The 21,273-nt window shown below is 38.5% G+C and overlaps 1 protein-coding gene across 4 annotated transcripts in view; it reads left to right on the forward strand.

Annotated features, from left to right (window-relative positions):
- Positions 1-21,273, forward strand: part of POLK (DNA polymerase kappa) — a 41,831-nt gene that overhangs the window by 8,383 nt on the left and 12,175 nt on the right. For 2 of the 4 annotated variants that reach the window (XM_040090835.2, XM_040090836.2), the window contains 6 exons: positions 2,457-2,635; positions 5,035-5,154; positions 16,033-16,185; positions 16,554-16,685; positions 18,250-18,403; positions 21,013-21,228. In XM_040090835.2, the coding sequence (XP_039946769.1) occupies positions 2,498-2,635; positions 5,035-5,154; positions 16,033-16,185; positions 16,554-16,685; positions 18,250-18,403; positions 21,013-21,228 (913 nt within the window). In that variant the 5' untranslated portion in view covers positions 2,457-2,497. Of the gene's footprint in view, positions 1-2,456; positions 2,636-5,034; positions 5,155-9,209; positions 9,323-10,368; positions 10,496-16,032; positions 16,186-16,553; positions 16,686-18,249; positions 18,404-21,012; positions 21,229-21,273 lie in introns of those variants that run through there. The other 2 variants (XM_040090838.2, XM_058424172.1) reach the window with 2 other exon arrangements.

Below are 21,273 nucleotides of genomic sequence, written 5' to 3' on the forward strand. Positions count from 1 at the left end.
TGTTAGATACATAATAATGAGATAGAGAAGACTTTCTTTTCACCAACATAAATTACTTTTTAAAGTCTCCACTATGAACTGAGCCTTTAAGAGTGCTCTGAATGACGAATAGGAATGATTTGTACATGCTAAGGAGGAAGACACTTTCAGGAATAAGGAACAGCTTAAAACATTTTGAAAATACTAGAACAGGAAATGGAAGCAATCTTGTGTTCATTCCTGTTTCTTGAAGGTGAAAAATGATAAAAGAAACAGGGAGAATAGTGGAGAGATATTTACTTTGATGAAAGTATTCCTTGGAAATGTTGCCTGTTACTTACCAGAGATTGCCAGTAACAATGGAATTACTGGGAGATAATTGATACGGGGGTGCTTATGAGCCTGAGATGAAAGTTGGAATGTTGTTTGGGATGCAGTGCTTTTTTCTTTTATTGAAGTCTAGCAAACCTGTTCTGATAAATGTGTATGTTAACTGTAAGACATTGTCCTACTGTAGCTGAAAATTTTATGAAGGTGTTCAGCATTGTAGTCTTTTATTTGATAAATACACATAAGAGCTATGAAGCCACTCCTATTCCCAGACACTCAAGTGTTACTGAAGGATTAAGAGTTGATCTCTATATCAGCTTATGTCTCTGTAATACAACACGCTGTATATAAACACAGCATTATGTAACTGATTTTGCATTATTCTGCAGACACCATAGATAATAATGTGAATTAATTGCATATGAGTGAAATTTGGATATTTTTGACTGAACTTTTTTTGTAAACATGGCTTTCTTTGATATCTTGACTTCACTTGGCTAGTGTATTTCAGTAGAAAAACTTCAGGAAAATATGAACATTGCCATCATTAATTTTTAAAAGTTACTCATGTGGTTCTTTTTTAACAAAAGTTCACTTCTAAATGTAAAAATACATAATGACCTTCTTGTGTTTGGTTATTAATGAGGCCTATTTAAGTCCTGACATGGGAAAGTGGCATTTAAAGGAAAAATGACACACTCTTAGATTTGTGTATTTTGTGATTAAGAAACCTGGTGTATTTGCCTAAAAGGGTGGGACTTCTCTGAATAGGAAGGGTTCCTGTCACAGGGAGCAGTGTAAAGTTGAGGAGTGAATGTCCATTCTGCATGACAGTAACACTGGAGTGGCATGAGTCAGTGACTTGGGGTAGGAACAAATTGTTTCTGTATGCTTTTTCAGTAATAAGTGAATGTTAAATTATTTATGTCATTATCACACTTGGACTATTTAGCAGGGCCTGTTGCAATGTAACAAGGGGTAATGGTTTTAGACGGAGGAGGGTTGGTATGATTAGATGGTTTTTTACAGTGAAGGTGATGAAACACTGGGATGGGTTGCCCAGAGAAGTGGTGGATGCCCCATTGCTGGAAACATCTGATGGCAAGTTGGACAGGGCTCTGAACAACCTGATATAGTCAAAGATGTCCCTACTTGTTGCAGGGGGGTGGATTTGGTGATCTCTAAAAGATCCAACTCAAATTATTCCATGGGTCTGCTTGTTTGAATCTTGGTGAAAATAAGACCATCGGTTCATGCTACAGAAGGTGAAATTTGCTTTGTTTTTTTGAGATCAATTTCATAACTAAGCCGTTTACCATATAACTAGAGCCTATTGAGGATTCAGCCATTTACTTTTAATAAAGAACAAGGGAAGATGTCAGAAGTTCACATATCAGAAGTATCTGCATGTATAAGAAATTACTGATGGGTGTAGTTGAGTAGTAAGGGCTTGGTAAGTTCCACTACTCGGATACATGGTTCATCATAGTGCTGGCAAAAAAAAAAGTACATGAATTTACCCTGAATCAGGATTTTATTCAAAACTTTTAGTTGAAGCCATTTGTTTTTAAAATATGTGTTTCAACACAAAGGTTTGGAATTTGAGCTAGAAATTACTGGAAGGGATTTTACAGTTTGTCTCAAGCAGCGGTGATGACCAAATGAGCAGTGGTTTCCTTCAATATAAAAATATTGCTTGGGTTTTTTTGGTTTTTTTGGGTTTTTTTTTTTTTTTTTTCCTAATGTAATAGTGAGCAATATATTGTGTTTGAGGCAGTAATGTTTCATCTGACAGGATAACGTACAGAGACAAATGTCATGTTCATATGTAAGGTACAAGTCTTTCTTTACCTGAGGTTGTTTTGTGCGCAGTTATTTCTGTTAGGGAGGTTTTAAAGGAAAATTATTTTAATTTAATAAGAAAATAAAGTCTTACTGTCTCCAAACACTGATAGAATTACAGGTATTTTGATGCGGTATGTGTGGCAGGTCAGCCGCTTTGCAGGAATACAAGTCTTCATACTTGTGATAAGTGTGGTGTTTTCTGAGTAAGTGTAAAATACTTACTCAGTGAATAAAGCAATTTAATTCTAAAATCTAATTATTGTTATTGTTCAGTTGGAACATAAATGATTGCTTCTTTTCAGATATTAAATCGTAAACCAGGTACTTGTTTTCAAGAAGTACAATGGACAACATGAAAAAAGTTGCTGACAGCTCTTGCAATGATGGACTTCTACTTAGAATGGGCCTTAATGATAACAAAGCTGGAATGCAAGGTTTGGATAAGGAGAAAATCAACAAAATCATCATGGAAGCTACCAAGGTTGGTTTGATTACTTTTTTCCTGGTGCTTTATTTGTGGTTCAGTATCATAAGGCCCACTGCCTACCTTCCCCAAAATTTATCCCTGACGTGTCTATATGGATGGCATCTTCTTAGAAGAAGTTTATATGTGGGGAGGAAGGGAAGGGGCCATAGTTCAGCGTACTTTAGAGTGGATTCATCCACAAGGACGTGGAGGAGGACAACTGAGTATATGCATAAGTGCTCCCTTTTTGTCCAAAGCAGTGCATAAATAACTACAGCATTTTCCAGAGGTAATTGTGAAGGCTGCAGTTTGCTCTTTTTCTCCACCTTTCCGTTCCTTTTTTCCACACCATCATTAATCAGCCAAGCAGATTAACTTCTTTTGGTCATCTTCCTGTAACTGATGAATTTGATGTAATCAAGTTTTTCTATTGTCAAGTTTTTACTGCCTTTGTGACTGCCCTCTCAGTATTCGAGAGAGGTGGGCCGTAGTGTGCAGCTTTGTACTAAAGATCCACGGAGGCCCTCATAACTCTACAAACCATTGAAATATTTGTCATCCTAGTTGTTATTGGAGAGTTCCAATAGAACAATATAGAGATAACACTTTATCTGAGAAAATCAGGGTTTTCTTACTTTTCCTTGCACACGTCTGTATTTTATTTGGTGTCACCATGGCCCGAGATTATGTGCTTTGATGTTTTCCTCGTGCATTCTGTGTTGATTGCTATTGCTCTGTAGTGATCTGCAGGGGTGGGGAAGAGGGAGAAAGGAGGAGAGAGAGAAACATGCTGCAAACAGTTCTTAAGTAGGCAAGATTTTTCCTTTTTTGCTTGCATTTTTACATTGATACAATTTACATTTATATGCCATCAAGCTTGGTGTTTATATGTTGTTTCTTCTACATATTGTGTTCACTCTTTCTTGAAAACAGTGCTTTTTCAGACATATCCCAGATAATTATATTTACATTAATTATTTCATTATAGCAATTACTGTTTCATTTCCTGATATGAAATAAAATGAACTGTAAAACAGACTTTCAGAACTGACATATAGGCATCTAACTACTAGAAAATATGTCTGTCAAAAAAGTGCAAGAGTTCATAATTGCCAGAGACACATCAAGAAATCTGAAAAGAACCATTGGTTCTTTTCCTTAATAAGCTTTTCTGTAATCTTTGAAATGACACCTACAGGTGCTACCCACAGCTGTCTTGCAGGAAGGTTTATGGCATTTCCACTGTGAATACCGCAAGAGATGGAAAAAAATATTTAAAAACTTTATTAATAATCTCAAGTATTGTGTTGCTTTTCACAGCTACATTTTGGTACTCATTTCTTTCAATGAGTCTCAGCAAGTCATTTGATGGCATAGGACAGAAAAGATGAAAGGCAGATCTGATATTCAAAGAAAGCACACCCTAATTGTTTCTAATTAGATATTTCTGCTCTGACATATTACAGCTGTGCCATCATCTTTTCTATAATTATTGTAAAACTGGATATTTTTTCTTTTTACATAAATGCCTGAATCTGATTGACTATGGCTGAGTTCTTGGTATCAATGACATTTTGGTTGTCAGACACTTTGGCATAAAGATATGTTCATTTTCACAAATTTTACCAAGTAGTTGAACAAAACCCCTTTTATTGCAAATACTATTTCACTTGTAAGCTAAAACAAGTTGCTAGAAAAGTATTTCATTTCCTAGTTTTGAATTTTATCTTTTCTACTTCATTATATGCCCCCCTTTCTTTGTTATGAGTCAGGAGGGACAGTCACATTATACATTCTATACATGAATATTATCTTTTTGTTACACCTCCTTGTATTCATGCCTCTTTTTGAAGGAGCAGTTTCATACTTGAGAGCAACAAGCTTTTTGTACCCATTTGGTTTTCATCATCCTCTTCCAAATAGTTTCTGATTCTGCAGTGTCCTTCAAGATTAAGTGGCCAACAAAATACTCAACATTACAAGTGAACTTGACTTACATAATGTCATTATATATTTCCATATATATTAATCTGTGGAAGTCTGAAAAAATACTTAAATATATTTTTATTAGAGTTTTGTTCTCCATGCCTTGGAGGTGTTGCAAAGAACAGTTTAACTTTTATCTACTCTTTTAAAATTTTTATTGTAAAGTGTTAGACTAAATAAACATACAAAGCTCTCTAAATAACTCCTTAAAGTCGTTTGTGTATGAGAAGTGTGTGTCATTTGAAGAGAGAGGTGTAAAGAACCACCAGTCTTTTTTGTGTATTTTTATATGAAAATCCAAATGCATTAAAAACCATCTCTGTGTTTTATGTTTTCTGTATTTAAAGATCAAATGTGGTTGCTTAAAGGCAAGATAAAGACGAAAAGAGAAACATAGTGGTTTTGTGATTTTTTTTTTTTTCTTTCAGGGTTCTAAATTTTATGAAAATGAACTTAAGAAAGATCAACAAGTTAACCAACGAATTGAAAAGATGATGCAGCTAAAAGAGAAAATTACAGCACAACAGCTCTTGAAAGCCCAGCTGCAGGTACTAATCTTCTAAAGACTTACTGGGGTAAATGTTGTATCATAAACAAATAGTGTGTTCTGGTTTGTTGCATTAGATTCTGCTGATAGGCACAATCTTAAACTACTATTTGATATTAGACATCCAAGGAAAATTGCACATTTTTTTGATGGTATCATCTTAATATAAACTTGCTAGAAGAACAGTTTGTAAAATTACTTTGAAATGTTCTCTACATTTGGGGGAAAAAAAAAATCTTGTTTTTCCAAGTCTGATGAGTTTAAAGTGATGTCGTAATGATTTATGTAAAGGTTTGTTAAATACTTGGGTAATAAGTATCATACCACTATTGGGTTTAGAATATACTTATATTTGTGTCCAGTGGCCTGTGATGGAATAAGAAAGATCAGAATTGTCAATAATTCTGGGTGTAATTGATGCCTTTTTAAAGCTAATTAATGAAAAATCATCGTGGCAAGCAGTCACAAGAAGTGCAAGTGTCCTAAACTTGGCAGATGAAGAGGCTATTTGTCTCTTCAAATGGTAATTGTGAGTAATAGTTTCCGAAGTATTACAGTGTATGAAATGTTGAAAGAAAGGTTGCCCCCCAAACTTTACTAGGCACAACAGAATTAAAATAGTTTGTAGGAGCTGATTTCCTTTCCATTTTCATTTGTGCTGTGATTCAGTCTTTAAGTGATTACTTGCTAGTTTTCCTTGACAGGCTTCCTGTGTTACTCAGTGTGCACAGCAGACTGTGTTCACTGAGGGGGAAATTATTCAATATTTACTGTTGTCCTCAATGTTCAGTGGGTGGCCCCAAGCTTTATTTGTTGAACTCAAGTCTAATCCAGTCTTGAATACAAAATTACTGATTTCCTAATAGATTCTTTTATGTTGTATAGCACATACTGTGAATTCTTAATTCTTGCAATATTCCTGCGAACTAGAGTGATATTTTTTTGGTTTGTAGATGGGGAGATGAAGCACGTGAATATTAAAGATGTCCTTTAATTTTCAGTGCCATTGTGAGGATTAGAAGCTGAGCTGGTTTTGGTGTACAAATTTTTTTGTTCATTTCAGATGTGCAAATCACTTCTGTGCTTTAGATGCCAGTGTTTCAAATTTGCTCCGAGAAAAGTTCACCATTCTGAGTACCTCTGAAAAGTTTGTTGTAAGCCTGTGTGCCACAATTGTTCTTAGTGAATCTTTAACATGGATTAGTTATGACTCCTCTTGTCCAGATTTTTTTTTTTTTTAGTTAAACTAAGGTAGCTTTTAAGTAATTTAATTACAGAAAAACATGCTTCTATTTCCATCCTACCTTCACCGGAGAACTATTTATTTTACAGAGAATAGTCTTTCTTAAAAAATGAATTACATGAATAATACATATGTTGTAAATAATGCTATTATATAGTTATGTACTGAGAGAATATGTAGTGCACTTCGGTGAAACCAAAAAAATTATATTGCTTTGTCTGCCCTCATGTTGTCTTTTTCAGAAACTGATTTCTTGATATTGCAACATAATCTTATATTGTTTTAATGTTTCTTATGAAAACTGATTTCTATAGAGGAAAAAAGAAACTTAAGGAGATAAATTCTCTCATAAGTCTGTTAATGGGACCCAAGTTTTAAATTCCATGTTTGAAATCTTTATGCTGCTTTCTGAAATAGCAGTCATCTTTACTTCCAATAGATAAGCTGTAAAGTCAGCTGTCATACTGCTTGAGAAGTGTCATTAGAGGAGTATAGTATGCACACCTTTTTGCTGGCTAATTTTAGGTCTTTGCTGCTGTAAAAACATCTTGAAACCTTGGACTTTTGTTCTGTTCTCTATTTGCACATAAACTCTGGTTCATGATTGTTGTTGCCGTCATTCTCCCAGCCCAAGTTCTGACCATTTTGCTCTCTCATCTCCTTTCTTTTAATTTATCATATCCTGAATGTTCCTTTCTCATCCCACATTCACAGATTACCATTAGTCCTCTTTCCAAAGCAGTCCTTGCCCCAGAGTCTTCACAGCAATTTGTGGACTCGAAGCCAGTCTTCTCACTCTCTGATATTCTAAATACCTTGCCCTTTTTCTGTTTCTTACGTGCCAGCTACATCTCCCCAGGCCTCCACCTTTTGCTTTGCAAGTCTTTGTCTTGTTTGATTTTCTTAATAATTGTTGTGTATTGTTTAATCAGCTCCAGTCAGTTCATGTTATCATCTTCTCTGTTATTCTTATCTATTGAATTTTTAACTCTTCTTTTTAGTACTACCTTCTGATAAGAGACAGATAAGGACCTTCTATTCTCCTAAAAATTTCAAGTGGGAAGTATTCTGGAATTAGAAAGGTATCTGTATATCTACCTCTATGAAGACTGCATGTTCTCATCTGCAGATGAAGTCTTGTTTGTAGGATGGTTAGAGGCTCAGGTATGGTTTCCTAAGCTGGCAGTTGATTTAAGTCCTGTAGGGTGAAAGGAAACAAAAATGTCTCCAGTTACTGGACTTCTGGACAAAATCCTGCTTACATGGTGGAAACAGTAATATAAATAAAATGTAGAGTCTGCAACACAGTGCTTTTGTTTTTGCAATTAGAATGTGTGGAAATCCTTCAGATTCAGCAGTAATAAGTAATACATTAAAAAATATGCAGCTGCTGCCAGATTTGGAAACTGCTGTACAGATGTTTGTTTGCTGGTTTTTCCATCTATATTGGGTTTATGCTGGATTTTTATTCTGTAAATAGCTACCATTGTCTTGCTTTTATTGACTTTTCTGTCTTGCTTTGAAAACTTACATATTCTACTGGGGGATAAGAAGTTACTTTTCAAATTGTCTAAAAGGTGCTATAAAGAAAATGAAACTTCTAATTGTAATTAGTACTATTTAGTTGTTTAGTGGTTTTTTCTTTAAATCTAGCTTAGATATATATATTAAAAAATATCTCTATTTTACAAAGGTTAATTGAAAGCAGCTTTTAAAAACTTGTCAGCCTGATTTGCATGTAAGGAATTACTCCACAAATTTTAAGGAGAGGTTTTGTATGTGCCAAGAATTCTCTGAGTAGATCTGGTTGTATTTTGTTTTGGCATATTATTTGTATCAGTTGATTTTGCTGAAGAGTAATCTTTTTGTATTTCTTATTAGTTTAATGTAATTTTGCTTCATTCTTTAGATGTGTATTTTAGCTGATCAGTAAGTATGATGTTAGCAATATATTTAGGGAGAAAAAGCAAAACAGACATTCATTCTAAATGTGATAAACTGAAATACAGAAATTATGCTACTAGAGCAGCAATTGATAGTATTAATTTAACGATTTGAATTTGAGAGCAACCTGAAAATTATCTGTAAACCAGAATTTAAAATAAGGATGCTTTTGATTAAAATATGGCATGAATCCTTTTGAATTAGTAACATAATGGAAATAATGTAAATACCCCACTTTCTTTGTTTGTTTCTTTGAATGGCTTCTCCCTTGTGCTTTTAATTTGTCTGAACTGGTTTTCTCAGCCTCAGAGAACATACTGTGCTCTTCTGTGTTGAGTAGCCTAGTTTAAGGCCCTGGTCTAGCATTACATCCCTCAAAGCAACTTGGAAAAAAACAAAGAAAAGGCTTTGTAAATCATTAATCAGCAATTTAATTAGAACATTGTAAGCTCACTTGCCTTGGTTCAAGCGTTTGGAGCGCAAATACACTTCTTGTGGATAAGGTTTTTGCTTTTTTATTAAGCAGTTCTGTTGAGGGAAATAAAAAAGGAGAAGAACCATGCAAATTGTATGTGAACATTCCTCTCCAGGACCCTAAGTGCATTGTAGTCAGTCCAGAGACATTTCTGTGCTGGTACCCTGATACCACGAGAGTGTGTGTGTCCTTGTGCCTGCAAGCAAAGTGAAACTTTGCTTGCTTTTTGTAATTCCATTTCTTGCTGTGTTATGCCTATCAGGACTTCTTACCAGCAGTAGCAGCCTTTTGTTGTGTAGATTAAGGTTGCTGTAGTCATCAGCATGGTTAAGTAACCTTATTTTGATTGCACATTCTTTTGGGTTTTTTTCCTGTGTTTTCTCTTCTAGAATGATGTGTGATGCTGCTGCCAACATAGTCATCATAAATCAGTAGTCCTTAAAAATCCCCTGTCAAATATTTCACTTACATTTTTTTGTGACGGCACTGCTCTTACCTCATGCACAGGTAAACATTATTTCAGGACCAAGTACACGATCTGCATGAGCTTTAGTAAAAACAATCAAATTAAGCACAATTAAAGTACTTCATAGAGAATCTGCCTGCTTGGTCTCTGCCTCAAAACACTATGGAGCTGATGAGGCAGTACTGCTCACAGTCTGCTAGACATACATCTTTAACCTTTGGAGTGAAACACACATTGTGTATACGCTATTCTGTAAATAACTTGCAGTTTTCCTAGCAATCTAGCCTTATATAGTATGGGATCCTGTAACAGAAGTTGAGGATTTTTATTGAGGGATTGACAGTAGCTTACTTTGTGGTAATTGAACATGGGTGTTTGAGGCCTTATTTCTGGCAAAACAAAATAGATGGATGTGTCCTGTGAGCTGCTGGTCATTTCTTCACCATTTTAAGCAAAATTTTTTAAGTGTTACAGCTTTATTTAGGAATGTTGGAAGTTCTTTAATTGCATATTTTCATTTTTTAAAAATAACTTTAATTTCTAAAACTAAGTGCCTTAAGTAAAGCTTCATACTCAAGGGTCTTACAAAGTTTCTGTCTGAATCAGATACATCTTTTTTTGTCATGTTATGTGGAGTTTTGTTGTTTGCTTGGTGAGGTTTTCTGTAGAGGAGTTTTTAGAAGAGCGAGGTCACAATCTTGTGTAGGAGGTTTGAACAATCCTTGTTATCAGGAAACAGCATGAGACCTTGCGCTGTTCCTGTGCTGTTCCTGCACTGCCCGAATTAGCAAGAAAGTAGCAAATGTAACAACTTGTTGTTCCTTCTCACGGATGCTGAAGACAGAATTGCTGATCGCAAGACGGAGCGAAGTGACCATGCAGCCAAAAGACGTGGACCAATGGACAGTCATTTAGAGTGTCTGAACATGAGCTTTTAACCAATCAGCTATTGTTTAGCAGTGCTTGCTTTAGCCTTTAACCACATAAATACAGGCTTTTTAGAATAACAGAGATCAAACCTAATCATACTGATGTCTGATACTCGGCCCCTTTCTTTGACAAAATGGTGACCCCCAACGTGATGAAGGATTGGCAGTGAAGCTTCAAACTCCAGGCGACAGAGACGGAAGCTGCGAGAAAGGAGACGCAGAAGTGGCCTCACCGAAGAAAAATGGGAGCTGGATTCTGAGAGCGGCGCCTCAGACTTCCACACGGTAAGAACTGTGAGCCATGGAACTCGAGGCTGCAGTTCAGCTGCTGGAAAGTATTATCTCTAAGAGAGGAAAAGCAGCAGAAGCTATGAACCTTCACACTTTAGTGAAGTGGGCACGGAAGCAAGGGCAGTTACAAGAGATCCCTTTGCTGTTTAGCCCTAGAGCATGGCAAGGAGTGGGCGAATGTCTGTGGCAGATGGTGATAGCTGGTGGAAAAGCGGGGAAAGAAGCTCAAAGTTATGGGGCCATTTGGAAGTTAGTGACTGAAACATTGAGTGAAATGAAAACAGAGCAGCAGGTAGCTATGATTGCTGCACAAACAGTAAGTCCAGAACCCTCCATGGGTGATGAAAAGAAAAAACCTGGACGACTTGTGACTTTTTTTGGTACTGGCCACATGCAACCTATAAGGGGAATGGATGCAGTACCCAGTCGTTCAGTTGTCGATCTGCAATGCTGTGTAGAAGAAAAAGAGGAAATGCCTGCACCGATGCCAACAGAGACTGAGCAAAAAGCGGAAGTAGCTACTGGAGGTCTTTCTCCACTGAGGCAGAAACACCAAGGAGAAGAAGGAGGGGTGTGCTGTGATTCTTGGAAAAATTATCCACGACTGCCATCTAGGGGATCCAGCAGTTCAAGTCAGTCACCCAATGAATCAGGCTCACAAACTCTGGCAGTCCCACATCAGCCTGAAGAAAGATCAACAAAAGCTACGATGAAAGAAGTTTTAGAAAAATTAAAAGACCTTATTGTAGAGCAACAAGGACAAGACAAACATCAAGAAAAGCCAACAGCTCCTTCTTGGACAACCTGCACACAGCGGTGTCAGAATGTAATGGAACTAAGACAGCTGGATTTGGAAAGTCAACCTTCATCATATACTCGGCAATTGAATTCAATGCAAGTACAAAAGAATTTGTTCTCTCGTTGGTCAGGAGTCATTCGTGATGCTGTACTTGAAGGGGAATGGCAAGCTGCTGCAGCAATCATTTGTCCAGTTGTAACAGATCAAGTAGCTGAATGGAGACCTCATGATTGGAAGATTCTGCGACAGGCAAAACAAACTGTCACTCAGCATGGATTGAAATCTGAAGCTGCAAAATCAATTTTGTCATGGATCTTCACAGCAGATGTTATGGCCCCAATGGACTGTCAGAACTTAGCAAGATTGTTGTTGACTCCATCTGAGTTTTTAATGTGGGAAAGTGAATGGTATAGGAAGGCACAAATAGAGGCCAATAAACAGCAGCCTCAAGGTCATGATTTATATGGAATTACTGCAGACATGATCACAGGCAGAGGAAATTATGCATCTGCATCAACTCAGCTATCATATCCTTTAGCTCTGCATCATTTGGCTGCTCAGCTTGCTCAAGATGCTTTGTTTAGTATACCACAAGATAAAAAAGCTCCACCTTTTTCCAGTGTGAAGCAGGGATTCAGTGAAAGTTACTCTCATTTTGTTGAACGTCTGTGGGAAGCAATTAAAGATAATCCAGATTTACCAACTGAAATGAAAGACCCCCTCTTTCGAGTGTTCGCATTTGACAATGCCAACAGCAAAACAAAGTCCATCCTAGTGAATTTACCACTAGGTTCATCTGTTGATGAGATGCTCTTGTGTGTTAGCAGAGCAGAGCAACAATCACAGACTGTTATGTTAGCAGAAGCAGTAAAAGAAGCAATGAGATCACAGATCAAGTTAATAGCAGCCGCTTTAGAAGCAGGAGAGTGACGTTCAACAACTGTTCGCCCCAAGAAGCGGCAAAGAGGAATTATAGGACCATGCTATCGATGTGGACAGTCAGGACACTTACGGATGGCTTGCAATCAGACTGTCTGGTGTGACAAATGTCAAGTTGATAATCATGCTACAATAGCCTGTTGGAAGTCGAGAAACAGAGCCAAGAGTGTGAAGGAGGCTGCGTGAAGGTAACAGTAGCTGCCACCCAGGATTTTTACGCCAACAACTGCCAGCCACCAGAAGGAGCCTCGGAGTGGATGTGGAAACCACAGTAGACTTTACCTTAACCAATACTGCAGTCCAGAAAATTCCATCAAATGCTAAAGGCCCTCTATCTAGTCAAGACATTATTCTTGGTGGGATACTAGTAGGAAGGTCATCAGCGGGTGTAAAGAGACTTACTGTAATTCCAGGTGTCATTGATTGCAATTATGGAGGAAAGATACGTACCATGGCTTATACTTTGAATCCACCAATGTTTGTACCCAAAGGAAACAGGATAGCTCAAATAATTGCTGTTTTTAACAATCAACCACACAATACCTGTCAAAAATATGAAGACTTTTGGAAAAAACAGCAAGGAACTGGAGGCTTTGGCTCCACAGGACCAGCAGTTTGTTTTACACAGTCAATGTTACATAGACGCATATAGACCCTTACCAATACATGTATGGGGAGCACAAAGAGAGTTGCAGGGATGCTTGATACAGGGGCGGATGTAACTGTTCTGGGTGAAACCCCATTGTGGGTGCCCAGCAGACTTACACGACCTGCATGGCCGAAGCAGGAGCCAGACAACAGCAGAGACGAAAAGTGTCTCACCAGATCGGCTGCACGACTGATCAACTTGTTGCAGTGCCAAGATTTGTCTCCTGAAACCATAGCACAATGAGTACTTAACAAGGAGTCATTTGGAAAGAGAGTGTTACCAGAAGAATTAAGGCGGTGTTGTCCTTTAGCTTGTAGTCGTTGTTGCTGTAGGGTAACTTTAATTCTGCGCTGTGGTTACTGTTTTAATATCTTTTGAAGAGATAGCACATCGCTTAATAGATATCATTGTTTTTGTTTTGATTGTCTTGGAGTTTTTAGTCAACAGATATTTGAGCAACATTGTAGAGATTATATAGGGCTTGATGGCCAACGAAATTTGAGAGACTGGATGCCAGAAAGTAGAGATCATTCTAGCTGTGTTAAAATGGGCACTTGACAAAGCTTGTATTGTAGAAGTAAGCTTGCATACCTCATTATTGGGATAGTCGTGTCTTTGTGGTGCAAAACAAGTTGCAGTGTCTATCAAATAGATGTGCATCAGAATTTGTGGGTTACATGGGCAAATGACACAGACCAGAGTTCTTTCTGTTTATCCATGACCTCCGCAGGAAACCCTTTTAGAACTTGTCTCATAGGGATTCCTGGGATAAATGTATCAGAGTTCAAAAATTACAGCACAGGCAATTGTAGAAAAGAGATGTCAGATGCCCGTTGTATGCTGAATTGATTTCTAAATTAATGAAACCATGGTCGTGGGACCCACAAGAATTAGACCTTTTGGGCTCTCAGCCCATTGGCAATTCATCAAAAAATTGGACACAAACATATTTTGGATTTCGTGGGCCTGCATTTACAGGTGCTCAATTTGATAACTCACATAAATGGTCAGGATGGACAAATGTGACTTCCACGTCACATTGGTACACATTCAAAGACACAAACAGCTATTGCGGAGGTAACACTACCTCCAAATTGCCTCAGGGTTTTGGATGCCTTGGAATGGAAACTATCAAAAGTCAGGTGAGTCTTTGGAACAATGACGCTCCCAAAGCTCTTCCCCCAAATGTGTTTTTAATTTGTGGAGGGACTGTGCTTGGCAGGGAATTCTCTCAAATGTGTTTGGAGGTCCCTGTTACTTGGGGAAGCTAACTCTGTTAGCCCCTTCTATGGAGGCAGTGGCTTAACATGATCATGGCAAATCATGTGCAGAAGAAGAAGAGGTCATTAGGATTAACACCAAAGTGTAATGATAAAGTTAATTTGATGAGTGTTACAGCTAGAACTCTCTTAGCTATATTTACACCAGGTGCAGCTGCTGGAAATGCTTTGAAGAATTTAGCACGCTTAGCTTGTTGGGCTGAAAAGCAAGCAAATGCAACTACCATGGTGATAGAAGAATTGTTAATGGATCAAAATAGCTTAAGGCATGCCATTTTTCAAAACAGAGTTGCTACTGATTTTTGTTGTTGGCACAGGGACACAGATCTGAGGATTTTGAAGGAATGTGTTGTATAAATTTGAGTGATCACAGTGAATCCATACATAAGAAATTGCAGTATTTAGAACAGCACGTTCAGAGTATCCAACAAGAGCAAGGCCTGTTAGACAGCTGGTTGACCAATAGGTTTGGCAACATTCCAAGTTGGCTGAAAGAACTAATTAAAGAAGGCCTGAGATTTTTGTGGATATTTGCTAATATTTGTTCTTGTTGGATGCCTGACACTATCTTGTGTGAAAAAAGGTTTAGAGAACATAGTGAATCAAGCGTGGATTGTTCAAAAAGAAAAAGGGGGAATTGTAGAGGAGTTTTTACAAGAGCAAGGTCACAATCTTGTGATAAGAGGTTTGAACAATCTTTGCTACCCGGAAACAGTATGAGATCTTGTGCTGGTCCTGTGCTGTTCCTGCACTGCCCGAATTAGCAAGAAAGTAGCAAATGTAACAACTTGTTGTTCCTTCTCACGAATGCTGAAGACAGAATTGCTGATCGCAAGACGGAGCGAAGTGACCATGCAGCCAAAAGACGTGGACCAATGGACAGTCATTTAGAGTGTCTGAACATGAGCTTTTAACCAATCAGCTATTGTTTAGCAGTGCTTGCTTTAGCCTTTAACCACATAAATACAGGCTTTTTAGAATAATAAAGAGAGATCAAACCTAATCATATTGATGTCTGTTAGATACTCAGCTCCTTTCTTGTGACAGTTTTCTGCTGGTTTTGACTGAGATAGAGTTAATCTTCTTCACAGCAGTTGGCATAGGGTAGTGTTTTGGTTTTCTGCTGAAAGCAGTGTTGATAATGAGGAGATGCTTAGCTATTGCTGAACAACACTTGCATCGAGCCAAGGCCTTTTCTGCTCCTCCCACCACCCCACCCATGAGGAGGCTGGGGATGCACAAGGGCTGGTAGGGGACACAGCCAGGACAGCTGACCCCAACTGACCATTGACCATGTAGCATGATGGTCAGCCTAGAAAATGGGGTGTAGATGAATGAAGAATGGACATTTGCAGCTGTGGCATTTGTCTGCCCAAATAACTCCTACATACGATTAAGCTGTTTTTCCAGGGGATGGCTGAATACTTGTCTGGCCATGGCAAGCATTGAATTTGTTCCTTATTTTGATTTGCTTGCGTGCACAGCTTTTGCTTTCTGTGGTAAATTATCTTCATTTCAACCCACGAGTTTTCTCACTTCTATTCTTCTGACTCTTCCACCATAAGGGAGTGAGTAAGTGGCTGCAGGAGATTAGTTACGAGCCAGGGCTAAAACACAAGAGCTGTGTTTTTTTCCACTGGGTTTTGTGGTATATTTTGTACCACAGCAGCATTCTCTCTGAGAGCAAATTTCCTCCAAAGCTTTGTTGAGGTGTGTTTGTTGGTGTTGGTTTGGTGGGGATTTGATTTATTGGGGTCTTCTTTTCTTTAACTAAATGCAAGATGCTTCTGAGTTTTAGGAACATCTGTACTGTTGAACTTCTGTCAGATTAGTAGTATTTCAATTACTGGTTTATTCTGTTCAGGTAGACAAACTTGTGATAGAACTGGAACAGAGCCGTAACCTTAGCAGTACAATTGTACACATTGACATGGATGCCTTCTATGCGGCTGTGGAAATGAGAGACAATCCAGAGCTGAAGGAAAAACCTATAGCAGTGGGATCAATGAGTATGTTGGTAAGGCTGAATGTTAAACTAATTAAAAAAACAATTGCATGAATTCTAAGCTAATAAACTGTAAAATAATAACATAAATATAATGACACTGTTTTCCACAAAGAGTGGAAAACCCAAAAATAATAAAGGAAAGAGCGGTTCTTGGACTTGACCACATACGCTGGATTTTTCAGTAAAAAGTGTATTAATGAAAATTTAAAGTATGTAAGCAGATTGAAAGGCAGGAGGAGGGGGAGTGAAAATGCATATAAACTTTTACTTTGTCAGTCATTTCTGTATGGAGATATGTGATTAGAATTTTATTATTTAATACTAAACATAAAGAAAATTTGATTACTGAACACTAAACTTACTTAATCTCTCTTAAGTCCACCTCAAATTACCATGCAAGGAGATTTGGTGTGCGTGCAGCCATGCCTGGATTTATTGCTAAAAGGCTATGTCCCCATCTAACTATAGTACCACTAAACTTTGAAAAATACGGAAAAGTGAGTAAAGAGGTAAGTCTGAAAGTGAAAGTACCAAAAGTGAATGTGCTTGTTTTTAGACTGTGTTGATAATATCAGTTCTAGATAGTATGGAGAGTGATAATTTAAATATTAAATTCTTCAGTAATGCAGCTTTAAACATAAGTCTAACGTCATATTGGTGCTTTGGGGTAAGGAGATGAAAAAGCATTGCAGTTACCCAATCTGGCAATTCTGTTGAAGTTAGTAGTGATGCTGACAGAAGTTTTGAAAATCTCTTGACCTTTATTATTCTTAAAAAGTTCAAAATCATGGAACATAATCTAATTGCTAGATAGCTGCAAGTATATAGGAAACATGGAGATAATCATACTTTTGAATAATAATTACTGAAGAGAAAAACGAAGAGCATTACTGACTTATAAATGCGGATTAATTTTTTAAAAATAAGGGACTTGAAAGAGCAAAAGAAACAGGGGAAAAAATGTTTTGCTTTAATGGAAGTAGTTTTAGTTAGTGCCAGAGGAAATAGTTATGATACCTACAAGCCCGTTTATAAAAAAAAGTAAAATAGGTCTTTTGTACATTTAAAATCAAACTAGTGTGTGACACAATTCTCCCGGCTTTAATAAAATTATGTCAGGCCTTCTTTATTTTTATGAAGCCTCAGTTCTTTCACAAATATAAAGTAAGATCTTGGTAGATTTTTTTCACTCCTAAAAAATATATATTTATATAGAAATATGCCATACTTCATAACGGATTTGAACTTAAGGATCTTGGATTTCATGATGTGTATTTCACAATGTGTATTTTATTTGTTGTTTGATAGGGTAAAGTATTAGAGACTTCACTTAGTCTGGATTTTTAGTTATGTTTAGTTAGTTATGTTCTTCTCTTGGGATTTGGATTGAAAATATTTAAATTTATTTAATTTCGTCTTTTGAAGTTTAGTAGTGAATCCTATCTTTATTCAGTTTCAGAACGATGAAGTGCAAGTGGACAAATGTTATAATACCTAAGAACTTGACTCAAACTGCTAGGAAAAAACAGTCAGATTTTCCTCGAGGCTAAAAAAAAAAAAAAAAAAAGAAAAAAGAAAAAAAGAAAAAAAAAAAAAAAGGAGGGAAATATTTTCTGTAACTTCAGTTTAATGTAATTTAAAAGTTCGGATTCTGTTGTCGCTGGTGGGGTTTTTTAACCTTTGTATGTGTGATACCTGACACGCTGAGCTCAGAATACTGCATCGGTTTATCTGCTTTGCTGAGTTTCCAGGTCTCCAGGGTTTCATTGAGGTGGCTACTGTGGTGTCAGTGAACCTAGTGGCTGTGAAGTCCTTACACACTTATCTTAGTGGCCTTTGCTGTTAAATACACTGCTCAAAATCTGTTTAGTTCTCACTTACTAGTAATATCTCGGTACTTAGAGAAGCATTACTGTAATTTTACAATATCCAGAAATAATTTGTACTGTCAGTATAATTAATATTTATTGATCATCTGAAAGTTTCAGAGTACATTTGTTCATGTCCTAATTTTGTGTAAAGATCTGCTCTTACAACAACAAGGCTCTAAACTTTCAATATGTGTTTATCAAGGTAAGAGAAATACTGGCTGAATATGATCCCAATTTTATGCCTATGGGCCTAGATGAAGCTTACCTGAACATAACAGAGCATTTGGAGGAAAGACTGAACTGGCCTGAAGAAAGGAGGAGGTTCTTTTTTAATACAGAGGGCACTACGGGAATAGGTAAGCAAATTACTCACTTTTTGTGAGGACATATGACACTGAGACGGAGTGTTTCTTTTTAGGGATCTTAGGCAGAATCATGAATTGTAGTTAGAATTTAAGCTTTATATTCCTTAGTAGGATTTCATTATTACAGTAGTAAAGAATTTATCATTCGAATGACATAGGACTTCTACAAGCAGAATCAGTACAGTGCAAACTATAAGTAGCAATATAAAGAATTTATAATACAATACAACCTGGACTGGGTGGATAGCACACAGTTTGCTGTATCAATATAACAATCATAATCTAGACTCAAAAATCATATAAAAGGACATGAGCCACTCCCTCAGTCCTCAGAGGAAGCAGATGAAGGCAGAGGCGTCCTTGGCCATTGAGATGTCCCAGGTCTCACTGACCGGGGACAGCTCTGGTCTGAGTTCCTCCTCAGGACCCTGAAAGGTGGGATTAGAGACTTCTGGGGCTGCAGGCAGGCAAGTAGTGCTGTGGGGCTGCAGGGAGACACTGCAGGCAGACACTGCTCTGTGGAATGAAGGCAGTGCTGTGGAGGCTGCAGGCAGACCCTGCAGGCAGGCACTGCTCTGGGGACTGAAGGCAGTGCTGTGGGGGCTGCAGGCAGACACTGCTCTGGGGACTGAAGGCAGTGCAGACCCAGAAGTGCTCTGGAGCTGCAGGCAGGCAGTGCAGACCAGCAGTGCTCTGGAGCTGCAGGCAGGCAGTGCAGACCCAGCAGTGCTCTGGGGCTGCAGGCAGTGCAGACCAGCAGTGCTCTGGGGCTGCAGGCAGGCAGTGCAGACCAGCAGTGCTCTGGGGCTGCAGGCAGTGCAGACCAGCAGTGCTCTGGGGCTGCAGGCAGGCAGTGCAGACCAGCAGTGCTCTGGGGCTGCAGGCAGTGCAGACCAGCAGTGCTCTGGGGCTGCAGGCAGTGCAGACCAGCAGTGCTCTGGGGCTGCAGGCAGGCAGTGCAGACCAGCAGTGCTCTGGGGCTGCAGGCAGGCAGTGCAGACCAGCAGTGCTCTGGGGCTGCAGGCAGGCAGTGCAGACCAGCAGTGCTCTGGGGCTGCAGGCAGTGCAGACCAGCAGTGCTCTGGGGCTGCAGGCAGTGCAGACCAGCAGTGCTCTGGGGCTGCAGGCAGTGCAGACTAGCAGTGCTCTGGGGCTGCAGGCAGTGCAGACCAGCAGTGCTCTGGGGCTGCAGGCAGTGCAGACTAGCAGTGCTCTGGGGCTGCAGGCAGTGCAGACCAGCAGTGCTCTGGGGCTGCAGGCAGTGCAGACCAGCAGTGCTCTGGGGCTGCAGGCAGACACTGCTCTGGGAGCTGCAGCTTCCCAGTGCTGCAACAGTGTCATCCACAGCACTGGGCTGGCCGGGTGCTGGGACGTGCAGGCGGGCAAGGAGCTGTGTGAACACGGGAGCAGAGAAATAGGGACTGCTTGCCGTGTGAAATGGTGTAAGATACACTGACCACAGTACATGGGGTTGGGAGCAGCGGCTGCCAGTCATGTGCTTGTAAGCTTTGGATGAGCTGCACCCATTGGAAGTGTAGCTACTTACGTCCTTCCATAATTTGTCCTCTCGTATATTCTCTATGTCCAATTTAGTTAGTTTACAGGTTAACTTTCTCTACTGCTCACCTGTGAATGAAATGTACACTGCAAATGATATGGACTTGGAGAATTTATTTTCTTTTAATGTGAATAAAATGTTTGAAAAGTGGTGCTAGGTTTTCTTAAAATTCAGCTTGATAATTTTTGAAATAAGTAGCAGGAGCACTGCAGGATTTTAGTAATGTTCAAGATACTATTGGATTTCACTTGGCTCTGGAAGATGCAGTTGGAACCACATCCACTATTGTATATCCACTTGGAAATAATAGAAAAGAAGCAGTCATACAAATGGTTGAATGATGCACAAACTGGAATACTATCTGTATTCAGAATTTCTAACAATTATTAAGAGGATAATCAAGCGTACACTACTACAGAGAAGCATTAATAAAATAGAAAGCAACAAACTTGGCATAGTCTTTACAAAATCAATATCACTGATATGTAGTCATGTGCTTCTTCACACTTGCCTGATGCTTTTGTTCCTCTGAAACACAAACAAGTGCTTAGGTTGGGAAACTCTAGTAGTAATGTTTGTAGAGTCAAACAAAGGGCTGCTGACATTACTTGTTCTGCTAGGGCTGCAGTTGAAAATGAGATGCTCACCAGGCTGATCATTCTAGAATGAAATATTCTAGAACTCTAAATTTATTTGGAGAATATTGAAAACATTCTGTGGATGAGAGCATCTCTTCTTCAATCTGATATTAAACAAAAATAAGGATAAAATCTTGATGGTTTTGCTACAGCAACAGGCCATTAAACCTTTTGTTTTTCTGGAAGTTATGTCCAGTCTACTAGCCAATTCCTCCAATCTCAGCCAAGCTCAAATCATAGCAAAAATGAAGCAGAACATCTCTCCAGTCTTGAAACAAAAAACAATGCAATTGCTTTCTCTAAATAAAAATAGAAAATAAAATTGGTTATGTACGCTGAAGCCGTTGAAGAAGGAGATCAGTCTATATGGATGTATTAATTGTTTGTGTTTCTGTCTAACTTAGATAAAGATGATATGAATATGTCTGCCAAATTTAACGAAGGTGAAGTCTCTTCTTCACCAGTACTGTTTGAAGACAGCACATCTCCAATGGATAGCAACCTTCAACAAAGTGGTCTATCAGTGGAAAACTCAGTTGTCTTTGGAACTTCTGCAGAGGAAGCTGTGAAGGAAATTCGCTTTAGGATTGAGCAGAAAACTCAACTGACTGCTAGTGCAGGTATTCAGACACATATAAATAATAATTAAACTTTATGTTTCCATA

This window comes from Hirundo rustica, chromosome Z, assembly GCF_015227805.2.
Source record: "Hirundo rustica isolate bHirRus1 chromosome Z, bHirRus1.pri.v3, whole genome shotgun sequence".
In the NCBI taxonomy this organism is placed as follows: Eukaryota; Metazoa; Chordata; class Aves; order Passeriformes; family Hirundinidae; genus Hirundo; species Hirundo rustica.